At 56.2% G+C, this 14,589-nt stretch overlaps 2 protein-coding genes across 3 annotated transcripts; both read left to right on the plus strand.

The window, feature by feature from the left end:
* Nucleotides 1-34: 34 nt before the first annotated feature.
* SIRT2 (sirtuin 2) lies at nucleotides 35-6,159 on the plus strand. 2 transcript variants are annotated; one of them, XM_036746603.1, is made up of 16 exons: nucleotides 35-401; nucleotides 895-941; nucleotides 1,421-1,469; nucleotides 1,565-1,681; nucleotides 2,018-2,059; nucleotides 2,218-2,324; nucleotides 2,593-2,649; nucleotides 2,861-2,929; nucleotides 3,455-3,584; nucleotides 3,706-3,765; nucleotides 4,122-4,177; nucleotides 4,666-4,742; nucleotides 4,839-4,890; nucleotides 5,071-5,138; nucleotides 5,265-5,331; nucleotides 5,429-6,159. In XM_036746603.1, exons 1-16 carry the CDS (start codon nucleotides 386-388, stop codon nucleotides 5,573-5,575), a joined length of 1,161 nt encoding a protein of 386 aa, XP_036602498.1. In that variant the 5' UTR covers nucleotides 35-385; the 3' UTR covers nucleotides 5,576-6,159. The 2 variants fall into 2 exon arrangements, with proteins under 2 accessions (XP_036602498.1, XP_036602499.1); XM_036746604.1 differs by lacking the exon at nucleotides 895-941 and having other exon boundaries at nucleotides 133-401.
* An 892-nt stretch (nucleotides 6,160-7,051) lies between these two features.
* RINL (Ras and Rab interactor like) lies at nucleotides 7,052-13,322 on the plus strand. Its single transcript, XM_036746268.1, has 11 exons — nucleotides 7,052-7,134; nucleotides 7,413-7,518; nucleotides 7,689-7,791; nucleotides 8,078-8,150; nucleotides 8,246-8,310; nucleotides 8,392-8,529; nucleotides 8,647-9,081; nucleotides 11,546-11,851; nucleotides 11,931-12,062; nucleotides 12,452-12,617; nucleotides 12,737-13,322. The coding sequence occupies exons 1-11, from the start codon at nucleotides 7,085-7,087 to the stop codon at nucleotides 12,840-12,842; spliced, it is 1,680 nt and encodes a 559-aa protein (XP_036602163.1). The 5' UTR covers nucleotides 7,052-7,084; the 3' UTR covers nucleotides 12,843-13,322.
* The last annotated feature ends 1,267 nt before the right edge of the window (nucleotides 13,323-14,589 follow it).

Raw genomic sequence — 14,589 nt, forward strand, 5'->3', positions numbered from 1 at the left:
CAATAAGATCGCGCAACCTTCCCGACAGGGCTCCGCCCCTCGCGCCAAGTTGCCCAAAAGAAAGGACGCGTTTGGTCTACTCGGCCCGCGTCTCCGCCCCAGGCCCGCTTTACCCAGATGGCTTCCGGTGCCGGGCATGCCGGGAATCGTGGTTTCTCTGTCCACGGCGGGCCACGCCGGCCTTCAATTCGGCGGAATGACGGCGCGGGGCATTGTGGGATTCCCGCGATGGCCACACGCTCTTCTGGGAATTGAAGTCCATCGCCCGCCCTCCCCGCCCCCGCCCGTGTCCAGCGCCGCCGTCACGGGACGGAGCGGTCGGTGACAGCCCCAAGGGCCCCTGCCCGCCCCCCGTGCTGCTGAGTCTTTCCCCGGGGCCGGGCCCATGGCCGAGGCGGACCGTGAGTCGGGGCCCGGGTGGGCTGGTGGGCCGGGCCTAGAACCAGGCCCCCGGGGCGAACGGCTCCGGGGACTCGCCTCCCGGAAACCACCGCGTGGGGCCCCGATCGAGAGCTGGGGGAGGGGGAGAGGAATGGGGGTGGGCCCTGGGGGCCCCAGTCTACGCAGCGCCAGCTAAGGCTGGTTGGGCGCTAAAGTGGGAGGGTCCTAATTCCTGGGTGTCCAGTGGCTAAGGGCGTCGATTTAGGGGGAAAGAAACAGGTGCCTCGGTTGCTAAGGGGCATGTGGTGGAGTGGCTCTGGTTGCTAAGGACCGTGATCTCTGGGGAGCCTGGTACCTGGTTGCTAAGGGCCCTCTGGTTGCTAAGCCCCTTCTGTACCCCTTCCTGTGACCAGTTGGGGTCCCCCCCGCTTCTCGCCCCCGCCGCCGCCCCCATGCTAACAGGCTCCCATCCCCCCTCCAATGTAACCCTGTCTCCCTACCCCCCTTCCCTAGCCCCCGGTCCCCCCAAGGACGAGGCAGGGAAGGTGCAGTATGCTCAGGTGAGAGGGGGTGCCCTTGGAGGTTCGTGATTGGCTGGCTGGGGAGGGACGAGGTCTGTGATTGGTTGCTAGGGGAGGGAGAGGAAGTCTGTGATTGGCCCGTGAGAGGATCCTCGCCTCCCCCGCCTGCTCCCATCGCTCATGGCTCTCCTCCGCTTTCCCCAAGGGAGTGGGTTGCCCAGTGTCCCGGATCCACACGGCTTGTTCACCCCACCCCCAACCCTGGAACAGCCGATCCGTTCACCTATCCCCCATTCTGAGGACCCTCCCCCCCTTCCCTCCCTACCCTTCCCCTCCTTTGATCTTCTTTCCCCAAACTGTGACCCTCCTCTTCTTCCCTTTCTGACTCCTTTCTAATAGCTCACCTTCCCTCCAAAGCTTCTTTCCCAACCCTCCTCCCGTGATCCGTCCTCCCCAAGCGCTAACCCTCTGGGGGCCCCTGGACCCTTCTCACTCTCTGGCCTTTCCCACCCACCCAGGACTCAGATTCCGAAACTGAGAGTGGAGCCACATCTGGAGAGACAGAGAGTGAGTTGCCCAAGGTGGTGAATGGGGGGAGACAAAAGTGGCCCAAGCCTAGTTGGGACCAGGGTGTGACTCCCATTCTCTGATCTGCCCCACAGTGGACTTTTTACGGAATCTCTTCTCCCGGACCCTGGGCCTGGGCAGCGGGAAGCGAGAAAAGCTGTTGGATGAACTTTCCTTGGAAGGGGTGACCAAGTTCATCCAGAGTGACCGATGTGAGTTCTTGCTTCTTCCCATCTTCTTTTTTTAGCTCAGGCTGTCTATGTGGCATGCCTTACCCCATCCACCCAACCTCAGCTCCCATGTCCTGGGCTGGACCATTTCTTACCCTCCCCTCCCCCATTCTTCATGAAACTAGTGAGAACCATCCAGACCAGGTGAGAACCCAGGACTAAAGGGTGGGGCTCAGCTTGGGATTCCAGAGGACTCCTGAGGGCCAAGGCAGTCCTGGTAGGAACTCCTAGAAGTGGCCTCTGGGGATGAGACTGGAGAAAACAACCCCGAACTGCTCTGGTCTTGAGGTTACTCCCCCCACCTTTTTTCTCTTCCAGGTCAGAATGTCATCTGCATGGTAGGGGCAGGGATTTCTACATGTGAGTAGCTGCTTTCCTCTACCCTCAGGTTCCAAACTCCCCCCAGGGAATGGAGCAGGGGGCTGGGATTAAGGGCCAAATCCCAGAAGGAGCTAAGCTCAGGGTTGGGGTGACCATTGAGGCGGACCCCCAAGAACACCTATCACCCTTGTCCCCAGCTGCTGGCATCCCTGATTTCCGCTCGCCATCCACTGGTCTCTATGCCAACTTGGAGAAGTACAACCTTCCCTACCCTGAAGCCATCTTTGAGATCAGCTACTTTAAGGTAATACAGTTGTTGAGAACACCCTACCTTTGGGGTTTTCACTGACTCCTTGGAGGGAGAGCCCCTCCCCTTCCTGAGCCCTTCATGCTCTCAAACACTAGCAGGGGGTATCCTGCAGCTAAATCCTTCATCCTATCAAATATCACTAGTGGGACCCCTAAATCTGGGCTGCTGAGGGGTAGGGGATGAGAGATCCTCCTCACTTCATTCTCCATTGTGAGGAGTGAAGGGTTCACGTGTCTTCGTATGTCTTTGTCTATTCCCCCAGAAACACCCTGAGCCCTTCTTTGCTCTGGCCCGGGAGCTCTACCCAGGGCAATTTAAGGTAAGCTTAATCAGAGGAAAGGGAGAGGATGGGAACCCCCTATCTGGAAAAGGTACAGCATTAGGGGTTGGGGAATAGATTCAGGGCTTCCCCATCTGGGCTGCTCCCCTCAGTGGGTGGGGGGAGAAACTGGGAGAGTCCTAGTTGTCCTAACCTCATCAATGACCAAGTGTGTGTATCCCTTGGCATGCCGCCCCCCTCTCCACCACAGCCCACCGTGTGTCATTACTTCATCCGCCTGCTCAAGGAGAAGGGGCTGCTGCTTCGCTGCTATACCCAGGTGAGGACAGCCAGGGAAGTGGGGAGGAGGGGATGCCCACACCCTACAGACTGTGTCCTACAGAGGCAGGTCTGCCCTGCCAGGCTCAGTGGGTAGCCTATCGAAATACCTGCAGCCCCCCCAGATGGGGAGTGGCAATAAAAATGTAATTCTTCCCCAAAATAACCACATGCATCATTTGACTTCATTTGTCCTTTATAAATACCTTGAGTTTTACTTTTGAAAAGAACAAAAATGTTCTATACCTTTGTCTCTGAAGATTAAATTGATGACTGGCCAATCCTGTCTTAACTCTAGTCAGATTTTCTTTCCATCCATTCTGATGTGAACTTTTGATTTAGTTTAATTTCAATAAATAATTTTCAGACAATGTGTGCAGAAAGCTGGGTTATGCACTGGGGTAAATACACAGTTCCAATTTCAGAGTCCCTCTCCTCAAGGAGCTTTAAGTCTAGCAGGGGGATAAGGAGGAGACAGAAGGAGAGAAGGCACCCTAACTGGATGCTTCCTCTCCCCTCCCCCCAGAATATTGACACACTGGAGCGGGTGGCTGGGCTGGAGCCAGAGGACCTGGTCGAAGCCCATGGGACATTTTATACTTCTCACTGCGTCAGCTCCCACTGCCGGAAAGAGTATGACCTGGGCTGGATGAAAGGTGAGGCTTGGGTGCTTGGCTCCCTGAAGGCAGAGGAGGGGCCTGAGTTAGGGAAGAGAACACCAGGGGCTGCTCTCCTCCCCCAGCTCCATCATTCCTTACCTCATGTTCTCCTCCCCAGATAAGATCTTCTCAGAGGTGACCCCCAAGTGTGACAAATGTCAGAGTCTAGTGAAACCAGGTGAGCCATGGGAAAGGGAAGGAGGGAGAACCGGGAGGGGGGTCAAGAGTCATGGGAAACAGCAAAAAGACCCCTCCCCTCCCCAAATCAAGTTAGAGGGTGCTTGGCTGGTCAGGGATCAGGAGCACCCTGGGGACCAGCCCCCCTCCCCATCTCCCTGGTCTTAGGCACGCTCTCTCTCTCTCTCTCTCTCTCTCTCTCTCTCTCTCCCTCGCCCCGCCCCCGCCATCCTCCTCTCTCCCTCTCTCCCCCCATTTCCCTCTCTCCCTTTCTCTGTCTCTTCTGTTTCTGTCCCTGTCTCTTCTCTGTCTCTGTCTCTTCTCTATCTCCGTCTCTATCTCTGTCTCTCTCCCCAGACATTGTTTTCTTTGGAGAGACCCTCCCGGCACGCTTTTTCTCCTACATGCAGTCGGTAGGTGATCCATCTTCTCTGCTCCCCCTCATCCCAGCCAGGACCTAGAGCTCCTGGAGCTTGCCTAATGGACAAAGAACTTCGTTCAGTTCCCTTAGGACCTGGAGGGCTGGCTCCCCATTTGGTTTCCCAGGACAGCCCAGCATTGAGTGTGGGGCTCCCCCTGGTGGTTGTGCTGGGAAGGATCCTCAAGGCCCCAGTGATACGGTCGGGGTGATGGGGAGGGACCCTGGGGGCAGGAATGAGAAGGGCTGGGGGAGGCACAGGAGACTCCCTGAGCGAAGGCCAGAATAAGTATGGAATGTTGCGGGAAGGGACCTGGATGCAGGGGGAGAGACAGCAAGCCGGGAGGCCTTGAATGCCAGCCCGAAGCGAGGGCAGAAGACATAGTGTTCTGGCTCAGATCTGCCTTCAGTCTTCTGGACTGAGTGCCGTGTGAGGAGGTACAGGGGTGGGTGAAAAGGGCTCGTCCCTCCTCTGTCCTCCAGGATTTCCAGAAGGTGGATCTGCTTATTATCATGGGCACCTCCCTGCAAGTGCAGCCCTTTGCCTCCCTCGTTAGCAAGTATGAGGGCAGGGGGAGGGAGCGCTGGGGTTGGGGGGGAGACCAGGGGAGGAAGGGCTACCTCACTCTCTCTTCTTTGTCCATCCCCCACCCCAGGGCCCCACTCGCCACCCCTCGACTCCTCATCAATAAGGAGAAGACTGGACAGGTGAGCGTGTTGTCTGGGCCTGGCCGCTCGGGGCTGACTCAGCATGTCGGAGGGACCTTGGCCTTCTGGGGGCCTCTGAGTCAGTCCCCCATTAGACTTTTGGGGAACCCTCTGCCAGCCTTGACCACCGTTTAGCCCCGCTCCATTCCACTGCTTTCTGATTGCCTTCTCTTTTCACAGCGGGACCCCTTCTTGGGGCTCATGGGTATGGGGGGAGGCATGGATTTCGACTCAGACAAGGCCTACAGGTGAGGAGCCACTGGCCTGGGGGGTAGTTTGGAGGCTGAGGGTTTCCTGGCTTGGGTGGGGGAGGAAGGGCAGGCTGGGAGGTTCTACACAGTTGTGCTCCTTTTTTCACCCCTCCCTCTCCCCAGGGACGTGGCGTGGCTCGGGGACTGTGATGAGGGTTGTCTAGCCTTGGCCAACCTCCTGGGATGGAAGGTATGCATCTAGGCCTCCTGCCCAACTCTGGGGCACGGACTCTAGCCTTGACCCCAATTGCCGTTTGTGGCTGACCCCATCCCTTCTGTGCCCACAGAAAGAGCTGGAGGCCCTTGTGAAGAAGGAGCACGCGGCCATCGATGCCCAGGCCGGGACTGGCCTGCATCCTCTCAGCAGCTCGGGGAAGTCTGCCCAGCCTGATAAGGAGCCCACCAAAGCTGAAGAAGGACAAAAGCCCCAGTGATTCGGCTGCCATGCCACACTGGGGGGCCAGAGACCAGGCCCCCTCACCCTGGGGCCGCTACCCAGAGGACAGACACTGCCCTCATCTCTAACCCTTCTGGGGATGAGCACCTCCTAATCTCTAACCTTCCTGAGGCCCTCCCCGCTCCTGATGGGACATGGCCTGGGTCCTAAACCTACCCTTAGGAAAGAGGCACCTTGGCCCTCCAGGCTCTAACCTCTAACTGTACCCTGGGCTCCAGCTTCTCAGCAGAGAGAGTTTGGGGCCTGAACATCCCCCAGTCTCTAACCCTCCCCAGGGCCCTGCTCCTTGGAGCATCAGGGCCTGGGACCCTGACATCTCCCCTCCCCAGGGAGGCTGGGATCTCTGCCCTCAGCATCCCTCCTAACAGCTAACCCAGAGCCTGGGAGATGAGGGCACACGCTCCCCCATCCCCAAGCTCCCCCATCCCCATGCTTCCTGAGTCCCCACGCTCCCTGAGGCCCCACACCCTACTACCCTCCCTTGGACGTTGAAAGAGGGCGGAAAGCTGAGGGGGAACATGTCTGTGACTGGAGCTAAATAAAGCCAAGACTGGGATCCGACTCCCACCTGTGTCTGTCTCTCAAAGGGGGCATGCTGTGTCTTGGGGGTCAGGGAGCCTGTTGCCCAAGAGGAGCCATGGTGCGGCAGGCAGGAAGTGGGGTAGACGCCAGGAAGGACTTGCATCTTCATCTTCCAAACCTCTCACCACCCCACAATGAAACCTGCTGGGCTTTCTGGTAGCTTCAGGAAATAGGGTGGGGGGAAGGGGGGATTCCTGTACTCACATCAGGAAGATTGAGATCCAAGTTTCCTGGGGACCCCAAGACCCGTCCTACACCCCAGTCCCCCAACCCAGAGTTGCCAAGGCTGGACGCCTGACTCCCAAAGTGAGGAGAGGAAGCTTTCGGTGTGGCCCCTCCCCCTCCCCCCCTTCCGTTCTCTGCCCAGCTGGTTTCCTCTCAGGGGAGTAATGATTTTACTTCCTGTTGCTCTGGAACCTTCCCCATGAAGAACAGGTAATCTGGGTCTCTTGGGAACCCAGGTGCCCAGCCTCCCCTGTCTCCTGGCATCAACCTTCCCCTTTCTCCTCCCCTGGGACCCGGGTACTCAGCCTACCCTATCTCATGGGGACCCAGGCAGCCAAGCTTCACTCTCTCTACTCCTCCCCTGGGACCTCCCCCATTTCTTCTTCCCTAGGACCATGGCATCCAGCCCCTAGCCCTGCCTCCTCTCCAGGCCAGCTAGACTCCTCATTCCTGGTCCTAGGAAGCCTGATGCAGCCCTGCCTCCCCATGCCCTCTCCCAGAGACCTGAGTCCCTGCCCCACATCTATGGCCAGACCCTAAGGTTGGGGGGGGTGGGCCTGTCGTGGGAAGCAGTGTTGTTCTTGATGCCCGTGATCCAGCCCCCTCTGCCCAGGTCCAAGAGTCGGGCCTTGGATTCCCCCAGGTCAGGTCAGTGACCGCTGGCTTGTGTGCCTGGAGGATGTACCAGCCCGAGGATTCAGGAGATGGACGTCCACTGGAGGGGGAGAGGTGAGGGGGGTGCAGGGAGGGCCATAAGCATTTCCTTTTCCAACCCAATCCTGCATCCCTCATGGCCCACTCATTACCACACTTGCCCCCCCTACTTCTCCAGCTGAGCAGGAGAGTCCCCTGAACCCCAGTTCCCCTGATTGTTGGCTCTGCTACCCCATTCCTGTTTCCTGACATCTCTCTGGGTTTGGGCTCTCTGAGGCCAGTCTCAGGCTCAGCTTGGTGTGGGAGGAGGCCCCAGTGAATGGGGCAGGTGAGACAGCCCTAACCCTCCCCAGGCTCCCAGAGCTGAGACGCCGTCTGATGAGGACTCGGGGTGTGTGGCAGATCCCACAACTCGATGCTCGGAGTTCTCTAGACATGCTGGCCCGGCAGCCCCCAGGGGTGAGTGTGTTGGGGGAGGAGGAACCTCCCCTCTGCCCTTCTGATCACTGGTCTCCAAAGATGCCCCTCAGAGCAGCCCTTACCCTCCCAGAGTCGTCTGGGGCCCTTCTTGTGGCTTTTCTTCCCTCCTAAGTAACTCCCCTCCTCTTTACTCCTTGTGGTTCCTCCAGAGTTTCCTAGTCACAGGGTTTGGCTTGAGCCTGGCCCTCACGATGAATACAGACCCCCACAGGGAGGCCGTGGGAACCTTCCGTATTCTGGAGACCCCTGCAGGTGAGGAGCCTGATCTCAAAACCTCTAGACCCTGAGGTCCACAAAAGTGCAGGGGACCAGACCTCATCATCCTTTCTTCCAGGTATCTAGTCCCCTACCCCAAACCCAGGGTCCCCAAGTAGCCAGGGCTACTGCCCTCAGCATTGACGTAGGAAACAAAAGTCTCTGCCTTGTCTAAAGCTCTAGAAACCGAAGCCCTGAGTCAGAGAGGCTAGGGCTTCTAGGGCCTGGGTGGAGGGAGAAGGGTGGAGGGAATGCCTGGCCAACCACCCTCCATTGTTCCTAGGAGTGGCCCTTCAGGGCTCCCAGCTCAGCTTTTCAGATCTGCCTGAACTCCTGGCCTTTCTCTCTACCAGCAGGTAGGGTGGGGGGGGGGGTGACTGGGGAGCCCAGGAGGATCCGGAAGGGAGTCCCTTACCTTTCCCTTATTGTGTCCCCTCTTATCCTCCCCCAGGGACATCCTGCCCCAGCCCCTGCTCCTTCCCCCCAGATCCCTGGGGCCTGGAATCCCTCTTACTGGTGAGTCTGGAGGCTAAGGAATGCACAGCCTGGATGCCTTGACCCCTCCCTTATCAGTTCTAGCTTTCTCCTTCTTCCCAGAGCCTCTCCAGATTGGCGTGGTCTGGATCACCTCCACCAACAGGGCCCTTTCCGTGGTGAATCCCCTGTACTTGAGGGACCATGGGCCATGGGAACCCAAAGAGGAGAACTCAGAGCCAGTTGGGAAGGATACCCTAGGTAAATGGGAAGGGCTGACACACCTGGTTGGATTGGCATGAATGATCTGGATGCCTACCTAGGTGATGGGGAAAGGGAAGGTGCAGACACTTCACCACTCTCCCTCTCTCTTCATAGTCCCTCAGCCTCTGGGCCCTCACCGAGTCTCCTGGATAGAAGGTCCTCCCAGTCCTGAGACTGAGCCTGAGGCCTGGTCCCTTTACAGCCTGGAGGAAGGGGAGGACAAGCTGGTGGACGCTGATGAGGCCAAGGACAAAGGGGAGGAGGGGGAGGAGGACTCAGAGCCTGAGGATGGGGTGTATCAGAGAGTGCAGGCCCTGGCCCAGGCTCGGGGTGGCCTTGTGGCCAAGCAGCATCGAGCCCTTCAGGCCAGGCTCAGGGAAGCCCAGGGAGGTCCCCGTGGGCCAGAGGCTGGGGACCCAGCCACTGAGCTGCTGCAGGACATTCGTCATCTTCTTACTGACCTCAAAGACCACCTGGTGAATGACCCCGAGGTCCAGGCTGCCTACGGGGCCAGGACGGCCCCACCTACTAGGGACCATGAGGATCTAGGTGAGGGCATGTGTGTGTGTGTGTGTGTGTGTGTGTGTGTGTGTGTGTGTGTGTTTTTACAAATGCACACCCGCACCCGCTCATGTTTGCTATTGTCCTGGAATAGATTCATTTATATATTGTTTTAAGGTTCACTCATGTGTGAACATAGCACAGTACAGATAACCTCACAGATAGAAATCTCCATCTCCTGTGTTCACATATATGGCCCCTGTCATATAAGTCCCTCCTCCCACACATGTTCATCTCAATCATTTAGTCAGTAAGCACTTAATAAGTATCTACTATGTGTCAGGCACTGTGTTGGCCACTCGGGGTGCAAAGATAGTGATCTCTGCCCTCAGGGGGACACCATGGAAACACAGGAAAGGGGAGGGCTCTGGTGGGGGCGGGGGAGGAGCCAGAAAGGTTTCATGCACAAGGTATTTCTTGGCCAGAGTTTTGAAGGAGACTTGGGCTTCTGAGAGTGGAAGGGGAGGAGAAAGAGCCTTCTAGGCATGGAGAACACCCTCCATGGGTAAAGTGGCTGAAGGGTAGGCAAGAAAGTCAGTGTTGTTGCACCTTGGAGTGGGAGAAGCCCAGTTGTAAAGGTAGGCTGGAACCAGGTTGTGCAGATTAGAAGCCAAACGGAGTCACGAGGAATTTATGGAGTCAGGGGGCTTCATGGTCAGAACCCACTTTGGAAAAGTCACATTGGTAGCTGGGTGTAGGATGGATGAATGAGGCTGGAGATCAGAGACAGGGAGACCAGGTGGGGCCAGTCTAGACGAGCGGTGATGCCTGCGTAAGTGCAGAGATGAGGTTGAATTCCGGAGGGACGTGGAAGTAGAAATGACAAGGTGGGCAGAGGTGGAGAGATGAGGCAAGGATAAGGCTGAGGTGGTGAACGTGGGTGCCTGTAAGGGTGACAGGGACCTTTTAAAAGAGGCATAGCAGAGTGGATGGAGCTGGAGATACCTACAGAGCAGCAGTACAAGATATCCAATGGGCAGTGGGAGATTCTCAAGTGGATCTCAAGGGAAAGTCCAGGGCTCAGTATCTCAATCTGGGAGTCATCTCAGAGATGGCAATTAAAGCCAAGAAAGCCAAATGAAAGGATATCAAGAGGAGAGCCTTCATGGATATTCACAGTGGGTGGGGGGGGGGGATGTGGGCAATGGACCAGCAAGAGAGGCTGAGGAGGAGCAGTCAGATGGAGAGATCATAAAAGCCAAGGTAGAAGAGAGCATCCAAGATAGAAGAGAGAGAGAGAGGGAGGGAGGGAAGGGGAGAGAGAGAGAGAGAGAGAGAGAGAGAGAGAGAGAGAGAAAAGAAGAGGACAGGAGAGGGAGAGAGAGACAGAGAGAAGGGGGAGAGAGGGAGAGAGACAGAGACAGAGAAACAGAGACAGAGAAACAGAGAGAGAGAGAGAGAGAGATGGGATGATTGTGGGAGCAATGCTGAAGATGGGAGGGGATGAAATCAAGGGCACAAGGCAGTGGGGCGTCAAGGGGCTGGCCTGGACAAGGAGTGTGGTGTCTTCATCAGAGACTGATGTAAAGGTGGAGAGATTGGAGGTAATGTTGGGGGATTTTGAGATGTGAAGAAGAGGGAGCTCTTAGCTTTTCTCAGTAAGGGAGGAGGTGAGGTTTGCACATGAGAGGGTGAGAGTGGGGGCTTTTAGGCAAGAAGAGGTCCAGCATCAGCTCTGGGGGCATGGGCTGGAGGACCTGGGGAGTGGAGAAGGATCATCCATCAGTGTGTCCCCAGCTTTGCGCTGTGTTCCTCAGCGTCAGTCTCATCTTGCCCATATCTCTCTGGCTCCTCTGGTCACTTGTGCTCAGCTCTATGTTTCTCCTTCCACTCGTGCTTGACCACATATCCCCTGCCAGATGGGTCTTCATGCCCATGTTCCTTTCATACACCCATGAGTGGGTCAAGGTTCTTTCCCACGTCTATTTTCATATCCATAGCTGGAGATACTAACCAGCTCTGCGGGTTCAGTGTCTGGAGGAAGGAGGAGGACAAAGGCATGAGGGGTGGATAGGGCTGATCAGAGCCAGAAGCAGGCATTCTTGTGCTTGGGGGCAAACTCTTAGTGAACATCTTAGTGAAGGGACACCATTATAGAGGACAGTGTGAGGCAGACAGGACCCAGAAGAGATTTCCATGGTGAGGGGACCTGGGGTGGCAACCTGGAATGAGGCATGTTGATGGTGGTCACTGACTGGAAGAAATGCTCCCTTTGCCTTGGGAGTACCCCAAGGCAAAGGCCCTGTTGTCCTATGCTAGGTACAGCTCTGGGTCAGTCAGTCAGCAAACATTTATTATAAATACAAACAAAAGTAAATGGTAGTCCCTGCCCTCAAGAAGCATCCATCCTAATGGGGGAAGATGGAAGGAAGCTGAAAAGGGAGTGGGGGAGAAGGTGTCTGGCACAGGGGAGGGCAGCCACCACAGCCATTGTCTGATGTCACATCCCCAGAAGCCAAGGTGGAGGCAGCTGTGTGCTGGGTGGTGCTGAGGCCCCTCCAGCCAGTCCTGTGGAGCAAGCTTCAGATGCTAAGGGCCCGGGATCTCCAGCAGCTACAGTGGCGTCAGGAGGTTATGCGGGCGTGGGCACTGCAGGAAGCCCAAGGCCCAGAAGCCCCCGTCCCCAGCCCAACCAGGCACCGAATCCATGCCCGCCTGGCTCGCCTGCACACTGCCTCCGCCCCACAGCGCAAGGTGGCTCTTCTGCTGGCCATCTGCCGGGATGTCTATGAGGGCCTAGCCCAGAGCGGGAGCCAGGGTAAGAGGGGTCTGTGTGGGTGTAGGGCTGGTGTGGGAAGCTCATCTACCGTCATTAGCCCAAGGGCCCTTCTCTGCAGAACCCCTGGGGGCCGATGACTTCTTGCCAGCTCTGACAGAGGAGCTTCTGTGGAGTCCAGACATCGAGGCCACCCAGTTGGATGTGGAATTCCTGATGGAGATCCTGGACCCTGCAGAGTTGCTGGGGGAGAGTAAGGCAGGCGCTGGGGGTTTCTGGGGGGCATGTGATACCCAGAGCCTCACTGGCTCTGGCTATAGCAGATATCAGAGCACAGGCAGGCAGTCAGGATGTCTCAAAAAGCATCTTAATGGAGAGGGTGGACCCCAAGGCCCTGGGACTGGGAAGGAGCTGTACTTGAGCCAGGATGCCTCAGGATGCAGTGGGAGGCCTCACTGTAGGCTGGACTTCCTCTGGGGGTGGAAGGGTCTGATCACAGTACTAGCCTCTGGAGAGCTGGGGAAGGAGCCCCCGAGCAGGATCAGCACAGGCTACGGGGAGTGGACCAGCCAAGACCTCTTGGAGGGAGCTATGGCTCAGAGGCCAGAGATGACTCTGGTTCCACTGACTCCCACCCTGCAGCTGGATATTACCTTACCACTTGGTTTGGGGCCCTTCACCACATAGCCCACTTCCAGCCTGCAGCATCTGGGCCAGCCCTGAAAGGCCTCAGTTATGAGGCCAGGGCCTCCATCCGACTTTGGCAACGCCGTCGGACGCTCCACACCTCAGGCCGCACTGTGGCTAGGTAACCTCCTCCCATCCTCTGAACAGCTGGGCCCATGGGGGAACATGGGTAGGCCTGGATTTGGGGGGTGAGCAGGCTGCCCTGCCCTGACTCCCATTCTTCCCCTTCCCCCAACCCAGCCCATCCATGCAACTGGAGAAACCTTGGGAAAGTCTGAAAGAGGACAAATCTGGAACTGAGATTGACTGCCTGCCAGCTGCTTCCTTTACCACCAGCGACCTGTGACATTCGAGCCCACAATCACAACTCAGAGATGTTCCCCTGTCTCCTGCCTAACAAGCCCAGCCCTCCCTAATCCTGCCCCATGCAAAAACAAGAGACTTGAACACTAACCTCTGTTTTCACTCCTATGTCTCCTTTGGGCTGGACTAGGGACCTGTAAGAAGAGACTGGATACTGGGGTTCCTGGGAAGGGAGTATCCAGAGCGAAGGTTCCATCTGCCATGAGCTCCTTCTCTCCCTCCCTCTCTCCGTCTTCCTCTCTCACTGTCTCTCTCTCTCTCCTCTTTTACTCCCATGTTGCTAATGAAAAGGTGGCCCTTCTCCTCCACGAGGCCCACAAATCCATATACACCCTTGATCCTGCCCCCTCCTGTCTCCTCACTGTTCCTGACCTCTTGCCCAGTCAGCCTCTGATCTTTAAGCTTCCCCTCTCTTTTAGCTCTGACCCATCTCCATCACAGAAACTAAGAGCTGGCAGGGACCTCCCATTTCACAACAGGAATTCTCTTTCTCTTTTTAAAAAAAATTTATTTATTTATATTTAGTTTACAACATTCAGTTCCACAAACTTTTTAGCTTAAATTTTTCTCCTCCTCTCTCCCCTCCCCTCTCCCCAAGATGGCATGCAATCTGATATAGGCTCTACATATGCATTCATATTAAACATATTTAGGAATTCTCTCTTACAACATCCCTGGATAAGCAGCCACCTGGACTCTGAGTGAACACCTCCAGTGATGGAGAGCTCACTACCTCCCTAGGCTGCCCATTCGACTTTGCCACAGCACTGATAATCAGGACATTTTCCTACCATCAGGCTAACATCTGGTACCCACGTATCAAGAGCAGACCATAACTGCTACTTTTGCCCTCTTGGACTAAGCAAAATAAGTAATTCTTTTTCCACATAATAGGCCTCAAAAGACTGTCACATGCTCTCTCCTACTTCCCTTAATTCTTCTCTGGGCTAAATACCCACCTCCTCCCTTCCCCCACCCACCTTGTCCTTCAGTTCTAGGTCATATCCACTGGAGAGAAGAAAGGGAAGGGTGAAAAAGAGAGCCCATGTTCCTTGATGAAGACCCCTTTACAAGCTGTCACAGGAGCAACTCTCCCAGGGGGAATCTGTCCCACAAGAATTCTAACTGACCAGTTCATCTTGGGGCGGCCCAGTCCCTGAGATCTAATCCTTTGTCCCCTCGAGGGCCTGATCATGAAGTCCACATCCTCAGTATCTTGGTCACCCCTGCCTGGTCATGCACCCAACTTGTTACTGTCTGTCCCAGAACTGAACCCAGACCTCCCGATGAGGTGGGGCTCCCCATGCTTTCCTTTAGGCCCTTCTTTCAATGCCGTCTAAGGTCACCCTGGCTTTTGGCCAGCCAGGTTCCGATGCTGGTCAATACTGAGTCCACATCGATCACCTTCCCAGATGATTTTTTCCAGCTCTTCCAGGTCAGGCCCTTGCGGCCCTTCTGTTTCTCCTTTTTAATCCAAAACTCCTCCTCCCGGGTAAAGCAAATGGAATCGGAATCAAGGAGGAAGGCAGAATGGTTCGGCTTCTCCATTCTTTGGTACCTCTTCCTTCTTAGGTCTTCCTCTGGTCCCTACCATAGCATTTTTGGGTTCTCCTTCACCTTCATGTTCAGCCCTGGCTCACACTGGGTTTTTCAGACACAGCTTTTACAGAATCATGTGACTTTTTGCTATTCATCTAGTTGCCTGCCCCTGACTTCTTTCTTCTCCACTT

This window comes from Trichosurus vulpecula, chromosome 2 (genome assembly GCF_011100635.1).
Source record: "Trichosurus vulpecula isolate mTriVul1 chromosome 2, mTriVul1.pri, whole genome shotgun sequence".
Lineage (NCBI taxonomy): Eukaryota > Metazoa > Chordata > Mammalia > Diprotodontia > Phalangeridae > Trichosurus > Trichosurus vulpecula.

Coding starts and splice junctions, on each gene's coding strand:
- RINL (XM_036746268.1), top strand. CDS start 7,085: ATGTACCAGCCCGAGGATTCAGGAGATGGACGTCCACTGGAGGGGGAG. Junction 7,519..7,688: donor TGGCCCGGCAGCCCCCAGGG/GTGAGTGTGTTG, acceptor TGGTTCCTCCAG/AGTTTCCTAGTCACAGGGTT. Junction 12,063..12,451: donor TGCAGAGTTGCTGGGGGAGA/GTAAGGCAGGCG, acceptor CCCACCCTGCAG/CTGGATATTACCTTACCACT.
- SIRT2 (XM_036746603.1), top strand. Junction 942..1,420: donor GGAAGGTGCAGTATGCTCAG/GTGAGAGGGGGT, acceptor CCACCCACCCAG/GACTCAGATTCCGAAACTGA. Junction 5,332..5,428: donor CCAACCTCCTGGGATGGAAG/GTATGCATCTAG, acceptor CTGTGCCCACAG/AAAGAGCTGGAGGCCCTTGT.